General features: G+C 43.7%; 1 protein-coding gene across 3 annotated transcripts in view; it reads left to right on the top strand.

Moving 5' to 3' along the window:
* fermt2 (FERM domain containing kindlin 2) overlaps nt 1-25,652 on the top strand; it is a 53,745-nt gene extending 28,093 nt beyond the window's left edge. The window contains exons 5-17 of one of the 3 annotated variants that reach the window (XM_056295556.1): nt 1,119-1,151; nt 2,941-3,166; nt 3,489-3,591; nt 4,242-4,349; nt 8,510-8,644; nt 9,230-9,279; nt 9,930-10,054; nt 10,278-10,384; nt 11,312-11,533; nt 15,689-15,709; nt 17,136-17,260; nt 17,810-17,951; nt 23,295-25,652. In XM_056295556.1, the coding sequence (XP_056151531.1) occupies nt 1,119-1,151; nt 2,941-3,166; nt 3,489-3,591; nt 4,242-4,349; nt 8,510-8,644; nt 9,230-9,279; nt 9,930-10,054; nt 10,278-10,384; nt 11,312-11,533; nt 15,689-15,709; nt 17,136-17,260; nt 17,810-17,951; nt 23,295-23,468 (1,571 nt within the window). In that variant the 3' untranslated portion in view covers nt 23,469-25,652. The remainder of the gene's footprint in view (nt 1-1,118; nt 1,152-2,940; nt 3,167-3,488; nt 3,592-4,241; nt 4,350-8,509; nt 8,645-9,229; nt 9,280-9,929; nt 10,055-10,277; nt 10,385-11,311; nt 11,534-15,688; nt 15,710-17,135; nt 17,261-17,809; nt 17,952-23,294) is intronic. The other 2 variants (XM_056295557.1, XM_056295558.1) reach the window with 2 other exon arrangements.
* Nucleotides 25,653-26,399: the final 747 nt, after the last annotated feature.

The raw sequence follows: 26,399 nt of genomic DNA, 5'->3' as shown, positions 1-26,399 counted from the left end.
CTGAACCTCAACCACCATCTTGAACTGTGTCCCTTTGATAAAACTAGATTTCTCATGTCGGTCCAAGCACTCGTGTAATGAGACACTCAGTATTGTTGATGACAGTGGAAAAGCCGTGTTACTAATCCGCAGCTGTTCCCTGTGACTAAGTCGAAGTGTAAGTTTGTGGCTGTGATGCCAGCTTATTGGTCCCAGCTGGCTTATCACATCTACAGTGTCTATTGTATATGATTATCCCTTGGAGGAACATACGCCCTGCATGTCCAAGAACTATTACATCTTTGCTGTGCTACACATGCAGGGCCGGGTCACGTTGACCAACGCCCTGCCTGGGTTTGCAGTCAGCCACGTTGTGTTGTTTGGTAGCTATGAATGCATGGAAACCGTCATTGGTCATGCCATGGTGTTCTCCGTCTGCAGCAAGGGCAAACTGAGTCATCCACTCTGAGGTTGGCTGCTGGCGCTGCCCTTGGAAATGACTCGGACCTCCTCGTTTTTGTATCCCCCCCTTTTTTTTTTCTCCCCAATTGTATCCCGTGGCCAATTACCCCACTCTTTCGAGCCATTCCGGTCACTGGTCCACCCCCTCTGCCGATCCAGGGAGGGATGCAGACTACCACATGCCTCTTCCAATACATGTGGAGTCGCCAGTCGCTTCTTTTCACCTGACAGTGAGGCGTTTTGCCAGGGGGATGTAGTGCATGGGAGGATCACGCTATTCCCCCCCAGTTCCCCCTCCCCCCGAACAGGTGCCCCGACCAACCAGAGGAGGCGCTAGTGCAGCGACCAAGACACATACCCACATCCAGCTTCCCAACTGCAGACATGGCCAATTGTGTCTGTAGGGACATGTGACCAAGCCGGAGGTAACACGGGGATTCGAACCGGCGAGCCCCGTGTTGGTAGGCAACGGAATAGACTGCTATGCCAACCCAGGCGCCCCTTGTATTCCTCTTTTTATCTTTTTTCTCTCTCTCTTTTTCCCACCTTTTCCTTTCAATATTGTGTTTTCAGTATCTCCTTATTCTGTCCATTTTGATGACCTCCCCCTCTTTTCTGATGCTTTTCTTCACTCCTTTCCTATCTGTCTTTGTTATTTTTCCCCTTTTCCATCCTAGCCTCTGAGATAATATACATTGGACCTGTCAAAGGTAAGCTTTCTTCATCTTCTGTCTCCTTCTCCTCTGCACTGCTTCCTCCCTCCCCTCCCGCCTATCCTTCACACCCCCTACAGCAGGAGTGCTCAAGTCACCTGACAGGCCATAACATTCATGCCAGCAGCTAAGTCACCTGACTGCCTCCAGAGAGGAAATCAGCTGATTTGTGTGGTCACATGATAATGGCTTTGCCGCCCATTAAGCTCAAAGCTCACCCCCTCATACGGCTATTTCAGGTCTGCCCACTTTGCCTGCTGACTGTGTTGTTGAACAGCTGATCACTTTTTAGCTCATAGGAGCCTCGAAGTATTACCAGTGGAAACAAAACTTTGTGTTCACTCAATACAAAAATGTTATTGGATGTTTGTCTGGTGCCTGGTGCTGATATTGTAGTGATCATGATGCTCATTACCGATGGATGAAAGTGTCTTTAGGTACACTCTTCAACCAACAGCCCACACAGAAGCTGTGTGTAAAAGTCACATACTCAAGAGACATTTTAATTTGTCGATGACCCTCTCAGAGTTTACAACCAGGTCTCACAGCCCCCCGGGTGGTCCAGCTCCCTCCATCCTCACCCAGTTCTCTTCCCCAGTGGGAGAGGATTAGAGAGTCAAGGCATCATACCTTTAAGACTGTTTCAGAGTCAACAGGATGAGGGGGGGGTAAACACGTTGGGCTGCCTGATTGTGTTTTCATTGGGCTGCCTGCTCGCTCTCTATATATACACACTCTCCCTCTCTGGATATTTAGGATTCCTTAGGAGACCATATGGGAGATGGGAGTACTCTCCCTGACATTGACAAACTCAGTGCTAGGGAGAAGCCTTGAGATGACCACAAGACAACAAGTTCCTCCTGTTTTGATGTGTTGCCGTGGCCTGCACCCTTTTCTCATGACCTCAGCACCCACACACACACACACTCTGAGTCCTCTTCCTGTTTTAGAAAAGATTTAGCGGTTTGGCCAGTGTTGCTTCATGAGTAAGGTCCTACAGAGGGAAAGGAGGACTGGACAGTATGGGGCCAAAAATACTCCATGGGATCAGCCAACAGGAAATGGAACTGCTTCACTTTGCTGGTTTATCTATTTTTGCATAACAAGCCAAAATCCAGACTCAATTTTATTCATGCAACAGACATTAAGTGCACGTTAGCACTCACCATACTCTGAGACTCAAGTCAATTAACTAAATTTAAAATGATGTGATTTATTTTTCCCCCCCAATTCATTGCATATCTACATCACTGCTACGGTTCATGTGTCCTCCCATATCCCCATCCCCTCTCCTCCATCTGAGGCTGGTTGTGCTGTCGTTTGCTGTGTGCGGTGTGCTCCTGCAGGGTTTTCCACTGTGAGCAGGTGGATGATCCTGATCATACTGCGCATCATCTGCATGCTGACTTGCATCAGTCCCACCAGCATCAAAAAGGACAATAGTTGGAGCCACTCATCTGCAAAGTGCTGGCTGGTAGTCATAGTGTATTGTTTACCGCTAGCTGTCCTAGCTATAAGCTGCAAGTGTGTGCTGTTGTTAAAAACAAAGTATTCACTTTTTTTTTCCCCCCACAGGTGCTTGTTTTTGTTTTGTGAATGTGCACCCTTGAAATGAATTTTGATATTTGGTTAGAACATTTAAGTGTGTCAGTAAAAGAGGTGGACGTGGCAGAGTGTGTTATCGTTGTTTGATTGATTGATTGATTGATTGATTGATTCATGATGGTATTATTTTCTCTGCACTTTGTCTTCCACAAGTGACTGACTTTCAACTCCATTTCCCCAGGGAGTATCTACTCCAGCCCAGGCCTGTATAGTAAGACCATGACCCCCACCTATGACTCCAGGGACGGTAGTCCATTGTCGCCCACCACTGCCTGGTTTGGGGACAGCCCCCTCTCCGAGGGAAATCCCAGCATCCTCGCTGTCAGCCAGCCGATCTCCTCGCCAGACATCCTGGTCAAGCTTTATAAACCCCAGTCCCTCCTGGATAAGGCCAAGATCAACCAAGGGTGAGCTGAACTTGGTGTGCCTCAACATGTCTATGTTAAAGTGGTGTTTTGCGGATATACCGCTTATGTATTTAACTGGTAAAAAGGTAAAAAGAATCTTGTGTAAAATGCTGTGAGGGGTGGAGCTATAGTATAGCTTCTGGAAATATATTTCAGAGGGCCCTAAATGAGAAAATGATGTGCAGTGTGGCATAAAGTTTCAAGTGCCCCTCCTTCCCCCTCTTTTCACAGACACACAACTTTGGGTCTTTTGTACACCCTGAAAAGTATTATATTAACCTTCGGTACAAAGTGGAGAATGTCACGTGTGTTGTCTTTACAGGTGGTTGGACTCGTCAAGGTCTCTGATGGAGCAGGACGTGAAGGAAAATGAGGTGCTCCTGCTGCGGTTTAAATACCACAGTTTCTTTGACCTCAACCCAAAGGTGAGACCCAGGAACTCTTCATGAACAGGTTCATGGGAGGCATCTTGAGTGCCTCTCATCTTTTCCATAATGCTATACGGTTGAGCAGCTCGTAACAGTTTTAAATCTACCAGCAGATTTATCAAGGACATACCACAAAGACACATTGGGCCGTTTTGATTCTCCTACTATTATCTGAAAAAAAGACAACATATATGTGTAAATAGCTGTCTTCTCTGAAGGTTTCCAAAGAGCTCTATCAACACCCATACCACAGCTGGTAGGCTAAGGAGCACTAGAAGGAAGTACTTCTTACTTGCTTTAGTATTTTCAAAAACGAAGTTATTTTTATGTTCTATGTGTGCGGGCAGGTTTTGTACTGAGTGCCCAAAGGTATATGCGACCACTGGAGGATATTTGGAATATTTTTTTGTGATTGACAGTTTTGCTACTGTTATTTTAATTTTCATGATACAGTAAAACCCTACCCATCTGATATTTTGTATTGTTTCTAACTGTCCCCCTGGTCTGATTCCATACTGTCTGTGTGTGTGTGTGTGTGTGTGTGTGTGTGTGTGTGTGTGTGTGTGTGTGTGTGTGTGTGTGTGCGCGCGCGCATACAGTCTTTTATCTTAGTGTGTTAAACCATTACCTCCGGTTCCTCCCTGCAGTACGATGCCATCCGGGTCAACCAGCTCTATGAGCAGGCCAAGTGGGCTATCCTGTTGGAGGAAATCGAGTGCACCGAGGAGGAGATGATGATGTTTGCTGCCCTGCAGGTAGCAACAAGTGTGTGTTTGTGTCTTTGTGCAAGCTAAATTAGCGTGGTTCAGTATTGCTTTGACAGTGTCTGCAGTTTGAGAACCTGCAGTTTTTTTTTCTCATTGGCCCATTGCCTCCTCAACCACAAGCTAATGAATTGGATTGGCTTTCAGCCCAGAGCAGAGGTAATAGTTGCCGATTCTGCTGTGGCATGCATACTTAAACTTGGCTGTTGCATATTGTTGCAGAAGGAGCTAATAAGGGTATTATCACCCACACTCTCAGTGGGCTGCTCAATATGCCACAGTATCACTAGGTATTTTAGCGAAACATCCTTTATGAAGGATTCATTACGGTTAACTTAGAAGACACTAACTCATTTGCCCTACTCAGTTAAATGAAATACTACATATCTTTGCTTACTATATGAGACCTCAGACTTTGGATATTGATTGGCTTACTTAATGGTCATAATAGGTGGGGGGGGGCTACGTAGGAATATATTCTATTCAGATTTGAAAATGTTTTGCAAATTAGACTGTAAATTAGACTGCAGAGTTCATTATGCTCATAAATGCATTTTACATACATGGAATAAAATTTGGTTTAGAATTCAATACACTTTATGGTTCCCAGCATCTAGTTCATCCAAACAACATCTAGTACTGAGTAATTCAGCTGAACAAGTTCTTCCATAGAGCCAACCGAGTCAAAAAGCTTTTGCGTAGAGAGTGTTTGCAGTAGATCAACAACGTGTGCACTGACACGAGTGCATTTGCTGAACTGGCCACTCACACAGCTAGTCTGCTTACATTACAAGACTCCTAACACCTTGTTGAGACTCAGCCTCTTCCAAAAGCTGGTCTAGTCTTGAAAAGACTGCCAGAGACATCACACACATCGCTGCTTTTCTTTGAACAGCGTAATGTAAGTGTAGTAGGAAGAGGTTTATCGCGTTAATTTATAGGCTAATGGAAGTGAGATAAATGTGAGCCCCCTTTGCCCCCTCGATCTGCTCTTCTCAGACTAGGGGTTGGTGCCCCTGCTATTTCCGACCCCCATAAAATGTGGGTGCCAAGACCTAGGGACGCCACCCTGTCCTCACCCTCAGGGTAATTATAGAGCATCTTGGGTCACAGGAGCAAGCCTTTCCACTTAGACCACCCACTCCAGCTAGCCAGAGTCTGACAGACCTGCTTACATTCCTCTGAATGCCCGCTCACACCCTGAGGTGTGAGGTGTGCTTCATCAGAGACTGGTTATAATTACGCTCAACTGGTTTCCAGTTCCCCGCCCTCTGAGAAAGGAGCTAAGATGCTAATCTGAGTGTTGTGTTTAGACTGGAGGCTAGTCTGTCGCGACCTGTCTGTTAGCACAATGCTAGCTCACTTGTGTGTTTCAGCTGGCTAGTACGAGCCCAAGGTCTACGGCTAAGGTTTCACTGATGAGGAATGGGAAGGGTGTGGGAGGGTTGAACCAAACTAAGGGGGATGGTTCTGGAGAATGGTTACTAGGGTCTAATTAAAGAAAAAGTGATTATCCCAACTTTGCAGTGGTTGCCGGCTACTTCTAGCAGGTTATCCCCGGGATGTGTGAATTTGGCTGGTATAATTTTTAGCTCCACTTATTAAGGTCAGTAAATGGCTTCATAGCCACAACCATGTACCACAGAAGACTGTTAAGGCAAAGTTGATCATTCAGCATGGTTTCCTTCTCCTCACACATGGAAAGGATTGTCAACTTCTACAAATTAGAAAACGGAACAGGGGGGTGTTACTGGTTTTGTTTCATGGGTAGATTCTCATATATTTACTGATGATCTTCTTGTGAATACTTTCCTCGTTATTAAATGTGCTGTAGGCCCACAAAGTTGGACTTTAAAATGACATGGTGATAATGTATTGATGTTATTATTGTCATTAGTCAGTGTAGTGATAACCGTCCGATCAAAATGCATTGCTGCAAAAATATGCCTTAAATCACTACTGTCACTGAGGGAAAGAGAGATTTTCTGTTTCGGGTAGTGGGACATTCCAATACAGACAGGCTTAGACTTACAAAAGAAGGAGGGTTTCCTTTAGTCTCATACAATTTGTTCATAATCGCAGTTTTTAACAGTTGGATCAGTATATTTTCTCCTCCATACACCTGCACTGAATTGATTCTCAAAGATACAGTACCAAGTATGTCCGATATGAGTTTGATATACGAGATTTTTATGAATTTTTTTTTCTTTCCAACTCTGTATTTTATGTGACTGTTGGGAACTACGCATGAAAACACCCTCATATCCTCACTCACCCACCCTTCTACCAACATACACACCTGCCTCTCCATTTGAGCAAGTTTAGGACACTAGCTACGTTTACATGGAGCCTAGTATTATGATTATAATCAGTTTATAAGCCCCAAACAGAATAAAAATGCTCCATGTAAACACCTCAATCAGAATAAACAGGCCCAAACCTACTGAAATTTCAATCAGTTGCAGAGGGGTAGTTTAAACCTTTTCATAAAGCGATCAAAAGAAAAATTGTACCATGTAAACGATTTAATCTGCTTACTTTCTGGCTGTGTTCTTTCTGCGCATGTCCTCTGTCTTGATGCAAATGCGCGGGGGTGTACGTTTCTCCGTTTCCAAAAAAATGGCGGCTTCCAAGCCGATTTGGACCTCTGTGGAGAGTTTGTTTTTGATACAAACTCTTCGCAGATGTGCTACAGATGGAAGGGGGCCCCGCGAGATGGGCCGCGCACTGTGCTTTCCGACAGCGGAGCGAGGTGGGCGGCTGCTCCCCCAGCCGCGGCGTGAGCCCAGGCCCGCTTCGCACCACAGCCCGCCAGAGCCGGTCCTTATCCCGAGGTTACGGATCTGACTTGCCAACTTCCCTTACCTGCCTTAATCTAAGATGATAACGCCCATATCACACTGCTGTTCACATTAAATGTGCCGGTGCATGTAAACACCAGACTGTTAGATCACATCCCATGTAAAAGAGCTGAAATATTCGATCGGAATGATTTCCGTCAGAATGGGGGGGAAAGTGTGCATGTAACCACAGCTACTGTTAGTAGAGCATAGGTGTGAGAGGAAGAGGCATGGCCCTTTGTCCCACTTTCTGTAACCTTAGCTGGCCATTGCCTCAAATCTCTCTCTCTCTCACTCTCTCTCTCTCTCTCTTGACAGCTGTTCATTCAAATATGGAGGGGGTTGGGAGTGAAGGGTTGACATTATAAATACCATTGTCAACAAGTTGTATTTAGTGTCGGTGACTCACGCAAGAGGGAAACCAAAGCAAGGCTCTCTGTAATGGTCAAATTCTTAGGAGTTGATGCGTTGTTTACAGTGTTACTAAAGTGTACAGCTTCTTTATCCCCATTCTGTTGCCTTTGCCTCACATGTGTTCCTGGTAAAGACAACTTTATTGTTCTGTTACAAGACCAAGGATGTGCTGAGAATGCTTTGTCCAGACCCTCCCACTCATTTCCCTTTAGTAAATTATCGTCTCTGATTCCCTTTCCTTAGCCCTCATCCTGAAGCTATTGTCTCTGCTAGATACAAACATCATTTAACAGATAAGCTCAATAGACCTGTTTTAAGCCAGTTTTACATGATACACACTGCCACCTCTTGCTAACATAAAGTCCAAACAAGCCCCTAAAGTATTTATTAGGCGATTATCCCAGACTGATTTGGTTTTTACATGAAAAAGATGGGTGGTTGCTCGCCAGCAACGTGTAAAACTTGAAGCTGTGTAGAAATCAGCAGAATTGTTGAACAAGATGCTGGGACAGCCAAGTTTGCCAGAAGACTGGATTTCCATAACCCCTTAATCCCCAGAACTGGACTGTTTTCACCAGTATGTCTGGTATACACCTGCTAGTTCATAAGATAGCCAAGATGAGGGTTAGTGAATGTGAAGAACCATGTGCCCACTTGATCTGTGTGCAGGAGGGTTCTCACACAGGTGTGGAAAGTCCAGGAAATATATGCAGCTGTGTCACTGCTTAATCTCAGTGCAGACATAACGACACATTTTATGTAGTGCACCCACTCTCATTTGCTGCACTATATTCGTAGATTCCTTGCGATGGAAAATGGCTTGCAGGCCATATGAAAATGCTGTCATATCCCTCATAGAGAAAATGGGCTCACTAAGTTTCTCTCTCTGTTCTGCAGTATCACATCAACAAGCTGTCAATCATGTCTTCAGACAACCACATGAATAACAGTGAGAAGGAGGTAGACGAAGTGGACGCAGCCCTGTCAGACCTGGAAATTACCTTAGAGGGAGGAAAGACGTCCAACACACTGGTATGATAACTGCCATATCCTCACTGTCACAATAGGGAATACTTTTATTAAGCTTTGGAATCGATATATCTGACTTTTGAATGTGTTGGTCTGCATGTATCCTCCATTTTGAAAGCTTTTTTTTAGTCGATTCTGTGTTAAACTTATGTTGAACTCAAGATTTTGCTATGATCAATAGATTTTATAAAGAATCTGTGACCAACTCGCATACTACACACTGAACCCAAGTGAAAGGAGCCCCACTGAATGCTAGTTATACATTTCTCACTATTTTTTGCACTGAGAATGTGAGCTTACTGACACTGAATTAAAGCAACAAAAGCTACATTCTGAATAGGAAGACACGTTTTCCATTGTTCAGATTGCATCGCCTTGAAAAGTTGTAACATTTATACAGCTTATCATAGGAAACTGTACATAAGCAGTGTTGGCTTAGCACACCACAATGAGTGATGATATTGGAAACCTGGAAGTTGAGGCGGGGGTCACTGTGTTGGTCACGCTCAACCACATCTCATTCTTCAATTCAAAAATCTATTGGACTTGAACGAACTATGCTTTGGTTTTTTTCCCCCCTCTTCCTAGGGTGACATCACATCCATTCCAGAGCTAGCAGACTATGTCAAAGTCTTCAAGTGAGTCCAGAATACTTCATGCAACAACACACCACGCTCAATAACTGTGCTTTGTTGAAACACAAATGTATGCAAATATCAGTAAAGGTTACATTTGCTTAAAAGATGTCGTATCAGGTATTGTGCAATCAAGGAAATGAGGCTTTCTGTCTGAATCGGAGGGCTGTTATCGGTTTTGTGTTGGTGTAATCAGCAGCATTAGCAGCCAAAGGGCATTTGCAAGATGAGTTTTAGAACTGGCTTTGGAAACTGCTTGCAAGCTGTACCAAACTTTTAAGATATATTGATTTTTTTGTCTATGAGCCCTTGCTGACAGGCAGATGGCCCTTGTGGTTTATTTTTCCATAGACTATAATCCGTGGGGGGGGATAGCAAGCATTTCCCTGTATAATGGTCTTTCATTAATGTTCAAGCGCGATGCTGGCGACTCTTGCATTCACGTTGCCGACTTCGCAGTGAGACCTGCAAAGCCCTAAAGAGCTCTCTTTTGTTCCTGTCTCTCGCTCCCTTGTACTTGCATGCTGTCCCCCCTTTCTCAGCCTTACTCTCAGCCACTTGTGATGGAAATATATTTTTCCCATTTGAAGTCTGACATCTCTCTCTCTCTCTCTTTTTTAAATTTTTTTTTTTATAAATTGTATTCTATCCAGGCCTAAGAAACTGACACTGAAAGGCTATAAGCAGTACTGGTGTACGTTCAAGGATATTACCATTTCCTGTTACAAGAGCAAAGAGGAGGCACATGGGACACCTGCTCTCCAAATGAATCTTAGAGGTACATGAAAGAATACATGTACAGTTTACACAGACTCTCTCTTACACACACGCATGCTCTCGCATGTGCGCACACACATACAAAAGAAGTGTATGCACGCACATATACAAGAATGCAGCTCTCTTTTCTGACACGAGTATGTGATCCATGAGGTTGTATGTGAAGAATCAATGTGACCTCTGACCACCTTTCCTTGCCCCTGTTCTGTGGCTCCTCTATGTAGGCTGTGAGGTAACTCCAGATGTCAACATCTCCGGTCAGAAATTCAACATCAAGTTGCTAATCCCAGTGGCTGATGGCATGAATGAAATCTGGCTTCGGTGTGATACGGTGAGTTTCACTCTTCCCATCTGGCGGGAGGACTCCTGTATAATGTTAGACATGCAAACACATTTGATGTGGATTTAAATAATTCAAAATAATGGTGGCATAGTGGTGCAGTGGTTAGCGCGGTCGCCTCACAGCAAGAAGGTCTTGGGTTCGAATCCTGGGGTTGTCCAACCTTGGGGTCATCCCAGGTCATCCTCTGTATGGAGTTTGCATGTTCTCTCTGTGTCTGCATGGGTTTTCTCCAAGTGCTCCGGATTCCTCCCACAACCCAAAGACATGTAGGTCAGGTGAATCGGCCATACTAAATTGTCCCTAGGTCTTTGTGTGTGTGTGTGCAGGGCCGGATCTAGGCATAGGCAAACTAGGCAGCTGCCTAGGGTCTAATTGCCACAGGGGGGCCCAGGCAGATGGATAAAAACATCAACTTTTGATCTAAATGAAAAATATTTAACAAAAAATATTTTAAACTATAAATAGATAATAATAAACAAAAATATATACCTAACTAATTAACCATAATAACTATGTGGCAGTTAAAAGTAATATTGTTTGTTTACAAAGTGTCAAAATGTGCTTGTTTGGGGGAGAGGGGTGGCCCAAGAAAAATGCTCTGCCTAGTGTAATCTATCCATTTAATCCGGCCCTCTGTGTGTGTGTGTGTGTGTGTGTGTGCGCCCTGTGATGGCCTGACGGCCTTTCCAGGGTGTCTCCCCGCATGCCGCCCAATGACTGCTGGAATAGGTTCCAGCGACCCTGAGAGCAGGATAAGCGGTTTGGATAATGAATGAATGAAAATAATGCACACTTACAACACAGTATTCTCCTGTTATTTTGTTGAGTGTTTTTAAATCTGTCAAATTGGCAGTACTGAGAGGGTAATTTGCACCCACAGCCCAACCATTAAGTCATCGTGTCTTGACTAACCAGGAAAAGCAGTATGCCCACTGGATGGCTGCATGCCGACTGGCCTCTAAAGGAAAGACCATGGCCGACAGCTCCTACAACCTCGAAGTCCAGAATATTCTGTCCTTCCTCAAAATGCAGCACATGAACCCAGACCCACAGTTCATTGCCGAGCCAATCACCACCGACATCAACCCCGAGTGCCTGGTGTCCCCTCGTTACCTGAAGAAGTACAAGAACAAGCAGGTAAACTGGGAAATGGAGAACCTTGGCAGCTGAGCATATTCCCTGTATGAGGGTTCAAGATAATTTAAAACGTTAACAAACTGCAACATTACACTGCCATCCTCTTTCTGAAACAATTTGCGATGTTGTTGGCGGGTCTGCTGTGATGCACTGTGGAATGGCAGTACAACACCAAAGCGAAAAAGAAAAGTTAACTACCTTGTCTTGTGTATATTTTGGGGGAGGGCTGTTTACATGTTTGATCAGTGGGGGAGTAGAGATGGAGCAGTGTCTGATGATTCCCAGATGGGTGCCTCCTGGCATCGTGGTTGTTTTGCCTCTCTCCCTCTCTCTCCTCCTTTCTCAACTCCTTTCTCGCACCCTCGATCTCCAAGGACAGGACAGCAGACACCCAGGCCTCTCAACTTGCTTACAGTAAATTGCTCATATCAGACACAGGAGTGTGGTGCAATGGATTCCTTACCTTGACTCCCTGGCTTTTGTTTTCACTGGTAGACAAAAGCATCTGGCAGGAAAGGTCTTAATCTTGTGCACTCAGCTGCTGATACTCATGAATTTCCAGACCTTTGGAACATCTTGCAGTGGGGGATAGAAAGAATATGACAGGGTACAGACTGAGTAGTCCAAACTGCACATTATGGAGCTGTCACTCTTGAGCTGTCAGTGGAAAACCACCTGACATCCTAATAGCCAGGGAGTAATATTCAAGCACTATGCCTAGTTTAACGTTCATGTAAATGATAGGAGAATTGCACCTTTCATACAACATATTTCTATGTAAGTAATAGGCTGGTGTGTATACACTGGAACAGCTGAGTATATGACCGCCATAGATGTACTAGTTGGGAGTGGGTCTGTCTCTCCTTAGCTTACTCACTCAGTCTGGTTTTGATTAAGCTATATATGAGAAGCAGAATGTTGCTTGGGGCTGGGGGGATGTTTGGAGGATGTTGGTAAGTGATGACTCAGTAGTAGTCTGGGTTGAAACCATTGAATGACACATACCAGATATCAGTAAAGAGGGCAATGGACAGACTGGCAGACAGAGAGGAAGGGCTCGAGTTGGGATGCTGGTTGTATTGGAAGGGCCATCAAACAGGAAATGTTTGAATGTGTCACACCAATAATAGCCAGACGGTTGTCAACCATTTATAGCTTTCACAGTGGAACTTTGAATGTTATTGAGACAGAAATTGTTGCTATGTTGATTTATGCTTATAGCCTAACAACAAAGAACACAAGAAAATGGGGAAATTAGAGTCAGCATTATGTTTGTGGTGGATACTCTTAAGTAATCAAAAGTTGTTGTCCACATTAAAAACCTGTGTGTGCATGTTTGTGTGTGTGTGTGTGTGTGGGGGGGGGGGGCTGTGGTTCTATCTGGCCTGCTTCCAGCCTCCATCATTAACCCACTCCTATGGGGGGTTATCCCTAGGCATGACATGAAAGAGCTGCACTCCAAAGCAATGAGAGGTGTATACACATGTGTGTATGTGTTTGCATACATGTACTCACACACTTGCGTGTGTACTTAAAATTGTGGGCGTGGAGCATCAGGAAATGAGCTGTAACTGGGAGTGCTGGGCGGGAAAAGTGTCTGGGAAAAGCTGCTCACCCTCAGTCAGCTGTGGAAGTCATACAGGCCTTTGCACACACCCCCCCCGCACACACACACACACACACACACACACACACACACACACACACACACACACACACACACACACTCCACCCTACACTGGACTTCCTCCTTCCCAACTCTCCTAAAGAAACTTCCGTGCTTCGGGTCCCAAAGGCGACACACAGGAATTTTTAGATCACTGGGTTTAGCAATGTTTCTAGCCAAACATATAGCATTATATAAGAGAAAACAAACAATGGGAAGGCACAGTAATAAGCTTGAGGGGATTGGTGACTTGGCATTTCTGGTTCTTGCTGCTTACATTGTGAGTTGCTGTGATGTACATTGCCATCTTGTGGATGGAAAAGGGCCTACAGACCTGTAGATGGATTTGTAACACCCATGAGCAGTGACTCTGAAAGTCTATGGTGGATAAGCTACAATTATGGGGTAACAATTGAGGTTTGTTTTTTGTTTTTTACCTTAAGATGTAATGTTTGATACTTAAGAATAGAACATTTTCTGTTTGGTGGATTAGAAATGAGTACCAATAGCTAAAATTTTTTTTTACAAATATACAGTGCATCCGGAAAGTATTCACACCCCTTCACTTTACCCATATTTTGTTATGTTACAGCCTTATTCCAAAATGGATTAAATTCCTTTTTTTCTCATCAACCTACACACAATACCCCATAATGACAAAGTAAAAAAGATTTTGTAGAAACTTTTGCAAATTTATTAAAAATTAAAAAACTGAAATATTGCATGTGCATACGTATTCACACCCTTTACTCAGTACTTGGTTGAGGCACCCTTGGCAGCGATTACAGCCTCAAGTCTTCTTGGGTATGAAGCTACAAGCTTGGCACACCTATATTTGGGGTATTTGTCCCATTCTTCTCTGCCGATCCTCTCGAGCTCTATAAGGTTAGCGTTGCTGCACAGCTATTTTCAGGTCTTTCCAGAGATGTTCAATGGGGTTCAAGTCTGGGCTCTGGCTGGGCCACTCAAGGACATTCACAGACTTGTCCCGAAGCCACTCCTCCATTGTCTTGGCTGTGTGCTTAGGGTCGTTGTCATGTTGAAAGGTAAACCTTCGCCCCAGTCTGAGGTCCTGAGCGCTCTGGAGCAGGTTTTCATCAAGGATCTCTCTGTACTTTGCTCCATTAATCTTTCCCTCGATCCTGACTAGTCTCCCAGTTCCTGCCGCTGAAAAACAACCCCACAGCATGATGCTGCCACCACCATGCTTCACTGTAGGGATGGTATTAGCAAGGGGATGAGAGGTGCCTGGTTTCCTCCAGATGTGACGTTTGGCATTCAGGCCATAGAGTTCAATCTTGGTTTCATCAGACCAGAGAATCTTGTTTCTCATGGTCTGAGAGTCCTTTAGGTGCTTTCTGGCAAACTCCAAGCGGGCTGTCATGTGCCTTTTACTGAGCAGAGGCTTCTGTCTGGCCACTCTACCATAAAGGCCTGATTGGTGGAGTGCTGCAGAGATGGTTGTCCTTCTGGAATGTTCTCCCATCTCCACAGAGGAATGCTGGAGCTCTGTCAGAGTGACCATCGGATTCTTGGTCACCTCCCTGACCAAGGCCCTTCTCCCCCGATTGCTCAGTTTGGCTTGGCGGCCAGCTCTAGGAAGAGTCCTGGTGGATCCAAACTTCTTCCATTTATGAATGATGGAGACCACTGTGCTCTTCAGGACCTTCAAAGCTGTAGAAATTTTTTGTACCCTTCCCCAGATCTGTGCCTCGATACAATCCTGTCTCGGAGGTCCACAGACAATTCCTTTGACTTCATGGCTTGGTTTCTGCTCTGACATACACTGTCAACAGTGGGACCTTATATAGATAGGTGTGGGCCTTTCCAAATCATGTCCAATCAATTGAATTTACTACAGGTGGACTCTAATCAAGATGTAGAAGCATCTCAAGGATGGTCAGTGGAAACAGGATGAACCTGAGCTCAATTTTGAGTGTCATAGCAAAGGATGTGAATACTTATGTACATGCAATATTTCAGTTTTTTATTTTTAATAAATTAGCAAAACATTTCTACAAAACCTTTTTCACTTTGTCATTATGGGGTATTGTGTGTAGATTGATGAGCAAAAAAAGGAATTTAATCCATTTTGGAATAAGGCTGTAACATAACAAAATGTGGGGAAAGTGAAGGGGTGTGAATACTTTCCGGATGCACTGTAGATCGGAAGCGGCCAGTGCCAGGCTCGTCCATGTAAAACCAACAAAGTGTCCGGTGGCACAATGCTATCTGCCTGCTATTACTGTACTTTTCCCCCCTCATTGGCTGCATTAGACTGCATGACCCTCACGGCTTCACGCAGTCTCTCTCCCCTCTGCTGTATTTACAGTCATGCCCTGCTACTTTTTGTTGTTTTGGATTTCTCTCTTCCCTTGATATTGTTCTTATTTGCTTGTTTTCTTTGTCTTTCTTTCTTTCTTTCTTTCTCCCTGTACGCATCTCCTTCCCTCCTCTGTGTCCTCTCATCCCCGCCTCCCCCTCTTCAGCCAGGCTATATCAGAGACTTGGTAAGTTATGTGTGCACCGGATGCCTAGGAACTGTAGATATGGTCACAGTTTATTGAACGCTTAATGCGCTAAATCTTTGTCTCTGGATTGTCTCACTCACCCCGAAAATAGCCTTCTAACATTTCATAATAGTAATTGTGTCAGTAGTGTCTAGACGGTGGTGTTCTTCCTAGTTTCTGGCCATGACATCTTCATAACTTATGATCACTTTCAACTTTTAACACATTTACAGCCAAAAAAAAAAAAAGACTTCATATCCTTAACACTACACCAGTAAAGCAGTGGAGCAAATAATATGTACGTTTTTTTTTTTTTTTTTTTTTTTTTATTATCATTCATACAATCTGAATGTGTAGAGATAATAGACAAACTTCTAACAATAAGATTATCACTGGCATGTGGCGGGCATAGAAAAATCCAAACTGGGCAGAGACGACCTCAAAAATTTAACTGCACACAGTCGATGTGACCAAACTGAAACAAAAGTATCTCTACACGTGGATGATAATAGAAACATTCGGGGCATCCGGGTAGCGTAGCGGTCTATTCCGTTGCCTACCAACACGGGGATCGCCGGGTCGAATCCCCTTGTTACCTCCAGCTTAGTCGGGCGTCCCTACAGACACAATTGGCCGTGTCTGTGGGTGGGAAGCCGGATGTGGGTCTGTGTCCTGGTCACTGCACTAGCGCCTCCTCTGGTTGGTCAGGCACCTGTTCAGAGGAGAGGAGGAACTGCTGGGGGGAATAGCGTGATCCTCCCACATGCTACGTCCCCTTGGCGAAACTCCTCACTGTCAGGTGAAAAGAAGCAGCTGGTGACTCCACATGTATCGGAGGAGGTATGTGGTAGTCTGCAGCCCTCCCCAGATTGGCAGAGGGGTTGGAGCAGTGACTGAGACGGCTCGGAAGAGTGGGGTAATTGGCTGGATACAATTGGGGGGGGGTTAAATCTTTAAAATAAAAATAAAATAAAATTGATAATAGAAACATGCTCTGAGAGACCAAAGCCCCCATTGCTGTGTTTATCCCAGTGAATCATACTCGTATGTCAGTGTTTTGGGCTGGGCTGCTCAAATGACAACTTAATGGCTATAAAGGCACATTTACAAACGTGTGTGTTTGTGTGCGCACACACAAACACACATGCCCAGGGGTGGGGAAACGTACTCTGGCTCATTAACCTTAGTCTGATAACTCAAGAGGACCATATATTTCCCATGTTTGTTTGTCTGCTCTGTAGCTGTGTGAAATAGACATTTCTAATGCCGGCATCCTTCTGGTTAGGGGTTCACCTTGGACACCCCGTGGTTTTATGGAAGACGACTAAGACCGTCTGTGTTGTCGGGTAGTTTTAGAGTGGTGATGGGGTGCATTTGTGTGAGTTTGACTTGTATCAGTGAAGCTTTGTGTTTGTGTATTTGTCAGATTTCAGCCAGGATCCTTGAAGCCCACCAGAATGTGGCCCAGATGAGTCTCATTGAGGCCAAGATGCGTTTCATCCAGGCGTGGCAGTCCCTGCCTGAGTTTGGAATCACTCACTTCCTTGCCAAGTAAGTCCCATTGCAGTGTTCTACAGCCAAGCATCTTCTCAACTGAATGAATCGTCTGTCTATATGTATTTATCTTTTTACTGTATGTGTGTTCTGTGTTATTAACCCTGTAGCACTTTGAGACTTTGGGCTTCACTATGAATGAAAATTGCGATACATTTTATTATTAATATTATCATAATTGTTCTCATGCATTAATACAGCTGTTAAAAAAGTTAAAATTTGCTGGAAGAAGGCGATGTTAGACAGGTGTAAGTTAATGAAACAAAGAAAATAATTTTGTTGTCATTTGTTATTAAAGTTATACTGCATGTGTTACACATTAAATGGTACTGAATGGGGGGATGTGTGCATTCAAATTCATTGGAGTGAATCGCGTGTCATTTCAGAATCATAATCAATTTTATTGGCCAAGTGTGCATGCACACGAGGAATTTGACTCCGGTACACAAATTCGTTCGAACGTGATTTTTGGAAAAAGTGATAGCCCCTAAATCTTTTTATCTTCCTTCCTAATCATACTTAAATTTTCCTGTTTTTCATCTTCAGGTTCCAGGGTGGAAAGAGAGAAGAGTTGATCGGCATCACTTACAACCGTCTGATCCGGATGGACGCCGGCACGGGCGATGCCATCAAGACCTGGCGCTTCAGCAACATGAAGCAGTGGAACGTCAACTGGGAGATAAAGATGGTATGAGACATTTAGAAGAGGATGGATTATGATGATTAAATTTCATGGTTTCCATTACACTGGCATTTTTTTCTAGATGCAGTTGAAACACAATGGTGCTGGCAGTGCATGGAATTTTTTATTAGGGGTCCAAGCAGTGATGCTACTGGAACCCTATTGTATTTGTTAGGATTATTATTATGCCCTAAAAGTATCTGTGTCTCAGAAACTGTAACAGCTATAGTTCCCAAACTTGGCAGATAGGTTGGAAATCTCACCCACTACTTGCCATACAAAAAAAAAATGTATGTATGTATGTGTGTGTAACCCAATATATATACATAATGGGTTAGGGAGAGGTGCGACATTCAAAAATTCAAAAACACGTGATCGCTAATGGTCCAATGCAGGGAGGGGGGGTATTTATCTATTGGCATGATTTATTTATAATTACAAAAGAGGTGCTTATATCTATGTCTGCAACTGCTGGCCAATTCATTCAGCTGCGGTGACGAAAAATGACAACGGCAAAATAGAGACATTGTTGGTCTAACAGAGGGAACATTCAAAAAGGGGTTTAATGCACACGTGTAGCTTTAGAAACTACAATTTAAAGAATGCAACATCTTTAAGCCGTTACATTTGGTCATTGGCAGACAGAAACATTAATTATTCAACAACCTGGAAAATGTGCAATCAATGTCTAACTGAAAAATATTTTATCATTTGCAAACCAGAAATGTCCACATCAAATAACAGGAATGAATTGGCCAGCAGTTGCAGACATACACTCACCGGCCACTTTATTAGGCACACCTGTCCAACTGCTCGTTAACGCAAATTTCTAATCAGCCAATCACATGGCAGCAACTCAATGCATTTAGGCATGTAGACATGGTCAAGACGATCTGCTGCAGTTCAAACCGAGCATCAGAATGGGGAAGAAAGGTGATTTAAGTGACTTTGAACGTGGCATGGTTGTTGGTGCCAGACGGGCTGGTCTGAGTATTTCAGAAACTGCTGATCTACTGGGATTTTCACGCACAACCATCTCTAGGGTTTACAGAGAATGGTCCGAAAAAGAGAAAATATCCAGTGAGCGGCATTTCTGTGGGCGAAAATGCCTTGTTGATGCCAGAGGTCAGAGGAGAATGGCCAGACTGGTTCGAGCTGATAGAAAGGCAACAGTAACTCAAATAACCACTCATTACAACCGAGGTATGCAGAAGAGCATCTCTGAACGCACAACATATCGAACCTTGAGGCAGATGGGCTACAGCAGCAGAAGACCACACCGGGTGCCACTCCTGTCAGCTAAGAACAGGAAACTGAGGCTACAATTCGCACAGGCTCACCAAAATTGGACAATAGAAGATTGGAAAAACGTTGCCTGGTCTGATGAGTCTCGATTTCTGCTGCGACATTCGGATGGTAGGGTCAGAATTTGGCCTCAACAACATGAAAGCATGGATCCATCCTGCCTTGTATCAACGGTTCAGGCTGGTGGTGGTGGTGTAATGGTGTGGGGGATATTTTCTTGGCACACTTTGGGCCCCTTAGTACCAATTGAGCATCGTGTCAACGCCACAGCCTACCTGAGTATTGTTGCTGACCATGTCCATCCCTTTATGACCACAGTGTTCCCATCTTCTGATGGCTACTTCCAGCAGGATAACGCACCATGTCATAAAGCTCGAATCATCTCAGACTGGTTTCTTGAACATGACAATGAGTTCACTGTACTCAAATGGCCTCCACAGTCACCAGATCTCAATCCAATAGAGCACCTTTGGGATGTGGTGGACCGGGAGATTCGCATCATGGATGTGCAGCCGACAAATCTGCAGCAACTGCGTGATGCTATCATGTCAAAATGGACCAAACTCTCTGAGGAATGTTTCCAGTACCTTGTTGAATCTATGCCACGAAGGATTAAGGCAGTTCTGAAGGCAAAAGGGGTCCAACCCGGTACTAGCAAAGTGTACCTAATAAAGTGGCCAGTGAGTGTAGATGTAAGCACCTATTTTGTAATTATAAATAAATCATGCCAACAGACAAATACCAACCCCCCCATTGGACCATCACACCTTTCCCTTCTCCATTGGACGTTGTGCACATGATGTCCATAACGAGGCAATAAATGGTATGTTCTTTCCAGAGTGGCTTTATTGACAGCTGATGATTGCTTATGGCATGAAATTAACTTGACTCACTGGATTATTTTGCTCCTTAATTGTTGAGCACTTACCCTACCGTTGAGTGTTTCTTTTAACAAATTGTTATAAATAAAACCATCCATCCATCCATCCATTATCTGAACCGTTTATCCTGCTCTTGGGGTCGCGGGGATGCTGGAGGGAAAGTGCTCAACAAATAAGGTGCAAAATAATCCAGTGAGTCAAGGAAGTTCTTTATGAGACAGTACAAGCCTGTTACATGCCATAAGCAACAGGCCTGTCCAGGGTGTCACCCCACCTGCCGCCCAGTGACTGCTGGGATAGGCTCCAGCATCCCCGCAACCCTGAGAGCATGATAAGCGGTTTGGACAATGGATGGATGAATGGATATATATATATATATATATATATATATATATATATATATATATATATATATATATATATATATATACACACACCCACACACACATTTTTTGTGAGTGTGTCGGCCCTGTATTGGACTGGTGGCCTATCCAGGGTGTCTCACCTCTCACCGCCTGCCGCCCAATGACTGCTGGGATAGGCTCCAGCATCCTGTGACCCGAATTCAGATAAGCGGCTGTATGTACACCAATTGGCCAGATGATGGCAGTATAACAACAAACTTTACATTTTGACCTCTAACTTTTTAACTGTAATTCTCAGAAACAAGTTCTTTTTCCCCCCCTGGATTCTGTGGCTCCAGACAAATCTAGGAATAGAAGCCACACCCATTTGAGCCTAGAAAGATTTTCCACCATTTTGAATTTTGTCCAAATCTGTTTTCTTGCTTACTCCTCCTACACATTCTGAGCAGTCATCACCAAATTTGTTGCAGAGCACCTCTGGACCAAGCCAGTAAAAGTTAAAATTTCATATTTTGGATTTTCCACAGTGTTTTATTATACAAGCCAATCACATTTTATCAAAATACGTAACTTAAAAATTTCTTTTGCATTAACTCATGAACACATTGAAATATCAACCTGAAATTTGAGACACACGTTCAGGGGTTTTCACTAAGCTTACTTATTAAAGAGCGTTGCGCTAAGTGCTTGGACCCTGCCTATTGCTGCTTGCGGCTATATTTTTATTAATTTTTATGAAAATGATTCTCATTCCAATTTGGTCAGGACAGCGCTACGGAAGCCCTGACAGGCAAGTGAAAAAAAAAAAGTGTTTTGTGACACGTTGATGTAACCACATTTTAGCTGGTTGAAAAGAGGTCTTGGACGTTCAGACTGAATATCACCCAGTTTTCAACTTTTACTGTATTTTGTGCTGTTTTCTTTTTTACTGAGAGTTCTTAACTGTTGATTGTATATTGCAAATTGGAATGCGTGTGTACCTGTTGTACTTTATTGTTTGCACATCTCGGAGCTCGTACCTTTTTTCATTTCACTGCACTCGAGACTTGTACTTGTGTGTACGTGACAAATAAAACTTTTGAATCTTGAATCTAGAAATCAACGTTGAAATCCCGGTTGACGCTCACTGGGCTATACAGTGGTGCGCTTCAGCCTCTTGTGGTCGAAATGAGTATTACAACAACAAACGCTTAAAAAAAGGACCCTGAGGGTCCGCGGTGGTGTAGCGGTCTAAGCATCGGCTTTGTGTCGATGCAGTTGCCCACTGGGGACCGGGGTTCGCGCCCCGGTCTCGTCAGATCCGACTATGGCCGGACTCGATGAAGCAGCAATAATTGGCAGCGCTGTGCTCGGGAGGGGGGCGGAGTCGGCTTGTTTTCGTCACATGAATGCGTCTCTGCGTGTGTCGGGAAAAGCAGTGGTTCGGCCTGGATTCGCCTTGTCACGAATGTGGCGAGGCGTCTCCTTCGAGACTGTCGGCCGAAGAGATGGAGTTGGCGAACACATGCAGTACGAGGGTGGGTATTTGAACTAAAGTAGGGATCGATTGGCCACTAAATTGGGAGAAAAATCAGAAATAAATGTAAAAAAAATTTTTTTAACCCCCCCCCCCACACACACACACACACACACACAAAATAAATAAATAAATAAACAAATTCGCTTGCCTCTCGGGGCTTCCGTACAACTTGCATATCAGGCAACAATGTGTATTTCAGATGGTTTTTCAGTTTTGGCATTGAACAGATCTGCTCATATGTACCAACTGCATTTATAGAACAGCCTACCTATTAAAACTCAAGAGTACAAACCTGCTGAACAGTACACAGGCAAATCCAAACAGGTGGAGGTGGGATAGCAGCAGCCAAGCATGCACAGCAGCTGTAGCAGAAGTATAGCAGTGAGCAGCACACATGTTAACCAGCCAGCTGTGTGTTGGAATACATGGCAAGAGTTTCCTGACTGAACTGAATCCGCCTATTTATTTAAACCCAGTAGCAGTTCCTAATTATTGTGGTCTTTGATATTGTCCTTTGTTGAATGAAACTACGTTGGTATTTATTTTGTTAATTTCCCTCAGGATCAATAACGTATCTCTCTATATATCTATCTAAAAATCTCTATCTCTAGATCTTGCTCTCTCTCATCCTTTTGTTTTTTTTTTAAGAATAAGTGGATTTAAATTGATCTCACTGGAAACTCGCCCTAGAACCTGACCCTATTCACTCAATGCTAAATTAATTCAACCGTGTCTTTACAAGTTATTTAATGTGTAAGCATATTTATTCCAGGCATTTATTCCAGGTATTGTTTCTCTTTAAGTGGATAATCTAGTGGCATGTGATCAAGTAGCTTTACTTAAAGAAAGTATAAACATCTGGAACATGGCAGAGGAAATGGCATGAAGTGAGATTTTGAAAACAAGCTGGTATGTATCTTGAACAAGTGAAATTATGACACCTAGGTGGCAGATTCTTTGATTAGTCTTTATAATAAATAGAGATTTTAATCTGGACATAATTTGGGGCATGGGCAACAACTAAAATGTAAGTAGGTCCATATATAGGCTTGTAAAGACTTCCTCATAATAAAAGTTAATTAAAATTCACAATGCCCTGTGATGGCCTGGCGGCCTGTCCTGGGTGTCTCCCCACCTGCCGCCCAATGACTGCTGGGATAGGCTCCAGCATCCCCGCGACCCTGAGAGCAGGATAAGCCATTTGGATAATGAATGTATGGAATTATAATTCTCATTATTGTGACGGCTCTGATCCATGTGACTGAATTTGTGTGCACAGGTGACAGTGGAGTTCGCAGATGAGCCCAGTCTGGCCTTCATCTGCGCTGAGGTGGACTGTAAGGTTGTCCACGAGTTCATCGGCGGCTACATCTTCCTGTCCACACGTGCCAAGGACCAGAACGAGTCTCTGGATGAGGAGATGTTCTATAAGCTGACCAGCGGTTGGGTCTGAGTGTCCTTCACCCAAGCAACCAGGGGCCAACGGTTGTAGGCCAGGGGGTCGAGATGGGTGCAGTTGTAGGGGATGGCGGGCGGGCAGACGTCATGGGTTTATTTTATTCTACTATTTCTTGGTCTTTTGTAATTGTTTGGAACTGTGCTAGAGGTTAAGCACAGCACCACTTTTTGCCATGGCTGACACCGTTTTTATCATGTTAACGTTATTGTTATTTTTTTTTTTGTTCTTTTGTTTTTTTTTTTTTTGGCCTTAACGCTGACAATGTCATCTGTGAAAACACTAATATTCTGCTGAATGCAGTCCAGACGAACTCTAAATGTCAAACCCTCTTGCCTTCATATTGCCAGCAGAGGCCTCACACCACTTGGCAGGAAATTTGGTGCTTTTCTTACAGCTCTTCTCCAACTCTCCTCCACCTGTGCCTCTTCCTGGAGTGTTGGCCGTCCTTGACAGCCTGTCAAAAATGCCAGGAGTCCTTTTAATCCCAAAGATTCTTTGTCCTCTCCCATTCTCTTCCCCTCTCTCCTGGACTAACGTAGCTGATTTTGTCAAACTGTCAGCCAGCCAGCTAGAATACGTCATGATGATAGTCCCAACAGATACCCACAGTGACATGATTATCTATCCGAGTACACACTTTCACATAGAATCCACTTGACATGAAGGGTAGCTGCAGCACATTTTTCCCGTTCTCTCCAGTCCATGAAGGGTTTTCACGTCTTATCTCTGTAGTTCATATGAAGTCACAAGTGAGCACTTCCACAGTATAAAGACAGTCCCGTTTATGAATAAGCTGTAGTTAAAAGTTTGTTTTGCTGTTGTTTTTTCCGTTGCCTTCGTTTGCCGTTGTCTCGTCAGAGTTTGCGTTCGGTGGTAGTGAATGATGTTTCTTCCATGTCGAATCGTTCCATGTAATCTCGCCACATACGACGACGCCCCGGAGCTTAAACCAGGTGTTGCTCTGTTTTAAATGCACTGGAGTGAGTGTCCTGCGGTCCATCCCAAAGCTGCCAGGGGAAATTTGTCCGTCAGTGATTATCGTGTCCAAACTCTTACCACAGTCAAACACGGATTGGGCAGTCGTCTCCTGTTTGGGGTTATGGGTGTGATTTATGGCACTCAGTCTTCCAGACTTCAAATAATGAATTGAGAATGCAAATTAAGATTTTGCTAACATGCAACATTCAGCGCCATGTGCACTAATATTCTGCCAAACATATCTATCTTTGGCCACCTCATCATGTTGCCAGACGTCAACAACATGTTTGAATTTGCATGCGGACATTGAGAACCTCTCTGCCTCATGCATTTATAGCCAATTACAGCAGGGATACATTCAGTATCCCCTTGTGCCACCTGCTGTCTGATGTTACCAATGTTCCTTCTTGACACCATGTAGTATTATTTTCATCTATATCATTACGCACCAGCAGTAGGTCACCAAGTTTGAAGAATAAATATGCAATTTTTTTTGTCTTTTGTCCTCAGTATGAAGGATTAGTAAATGAAGTATTAGTTTTTGTAACTAATGTAAAAACACAGGTTTTATAGAATTGTACAGTTTTTTTTTTTTGTTGCTGCTTTTTGTTTTATTTTTTTTTGGAAGGATTTTGTTTTTGTTTTCAAAAATGATGGGGGGGGGGGATCGGTCACCAATGTGTAGTATCGACAGTTGTGCCTGCCAATGACATGGTCTTTTTGAGTTTTCAGATAAAGATATATATATATATATAAGTATATATGATAATGACACTAGTCTCAAACTCCAAGTTTATAGGATTTTAATCAAGATTTTTGTCCTCATTACATGTTATAATTTCTCTAAAGAATGGAAACGTCACCTTTTCGATGTTGTTTCTTGCTGACTCGCCCAAGTGTATTTCATTCTCTGCTTTGTATTTTAGCTATTGTGGCACTGAGTTGCTTTTTAGCTCACTCTTTAAGGTGGAAATGCGGATTTGCTGCAAAGTTTATTTTGTCCAGCACCTTTTTGGATGTCCCTAAATGTTCAGGTTTTATCACAGTCGATAAGTATTGACTAATGTGTGGGTGTGAATGAGATCCACATGGATTAGATCCAGGAGTTTGAGACAAATCAGCAAATATGAACAGAAGTAAGAGAAAAACAAGCCTAGCCGAATTTTTTTGTTTTCTCTAGTGTCGTTTTTTTTTTTTTTTGCCTCTAATGTCCAAAACAGCAGTGCATGGCCTGCTGTTTTCAGACTGTAAAAATGCATTTATTTTGAAAAAATAAAAGTAATTTTTATTTAAGCGCAGATGCCTTTTTTTGTATAATCCCGTGTAGTTCATATGCTTGTTATATAAATGTTCTGTGACCATGAGACATATTTCTTACTTTTCATTGACATCAGGCTGCAAAACCAATTCTGTCACCTACTGTATGCAGCATCTATGGATGCAGTGTAACCATATCTGCAGCAGAGGGCACTATACCATCTTGTCTGGTCTCTAATGGAGACTGTCCAAACATCTCCATAGGCCTCTGTTGTTAAATCTGACATGTTTACCTGGCATCCAGGAGGAAAGTGAGTGCCAGACTGAAGAGGCGATGAGATCAGAGACCGCCTACAAGACCCTCTGTCAGGTGGCACGCTTTGTCTTATTCACCCATGGTGGTTCTGTCTGTCTGTCTTGTCTGTTACCTGCTGGAGATGGAGGTGTTAGTGGCCATCTCGGACCACATGGTGCCCACGCTGGTGTAATGTATAGTGGATGCACGGGCAAAACGAGGTGTTTGCATCATGCTAAGGATGACTGCAGACAGGTGGCAGTTGCTGCAAATTAGTCACTGGCTTGCTCAGACTTGTCCGATGAATTGCCCTGGCAGGACAGTTGTGGTCAGATGAGCTCAGAAAAACGAACTTAATCAAAAGCTTTCCACCGTTTCTCCTCTCAAACAGTGTC

Source organism: Lampris incognitus, chromosome 16, assembly GCF_029633865.1.
Source record: "Lampris incognitus isolate fLamInc1 chromosome 16, fLamInc1.hap2, whole genome shotgun sequence".
NCBI classification, from domain to species: Eukaryota; Metazoa; Chordata; class Actinopteri; order Lampriformes; family Lampridae; genus Lampris; species Lampris incognitus.
This window is presented reverse-complemented; position numbering and strand designations above follow the sequence as displayed.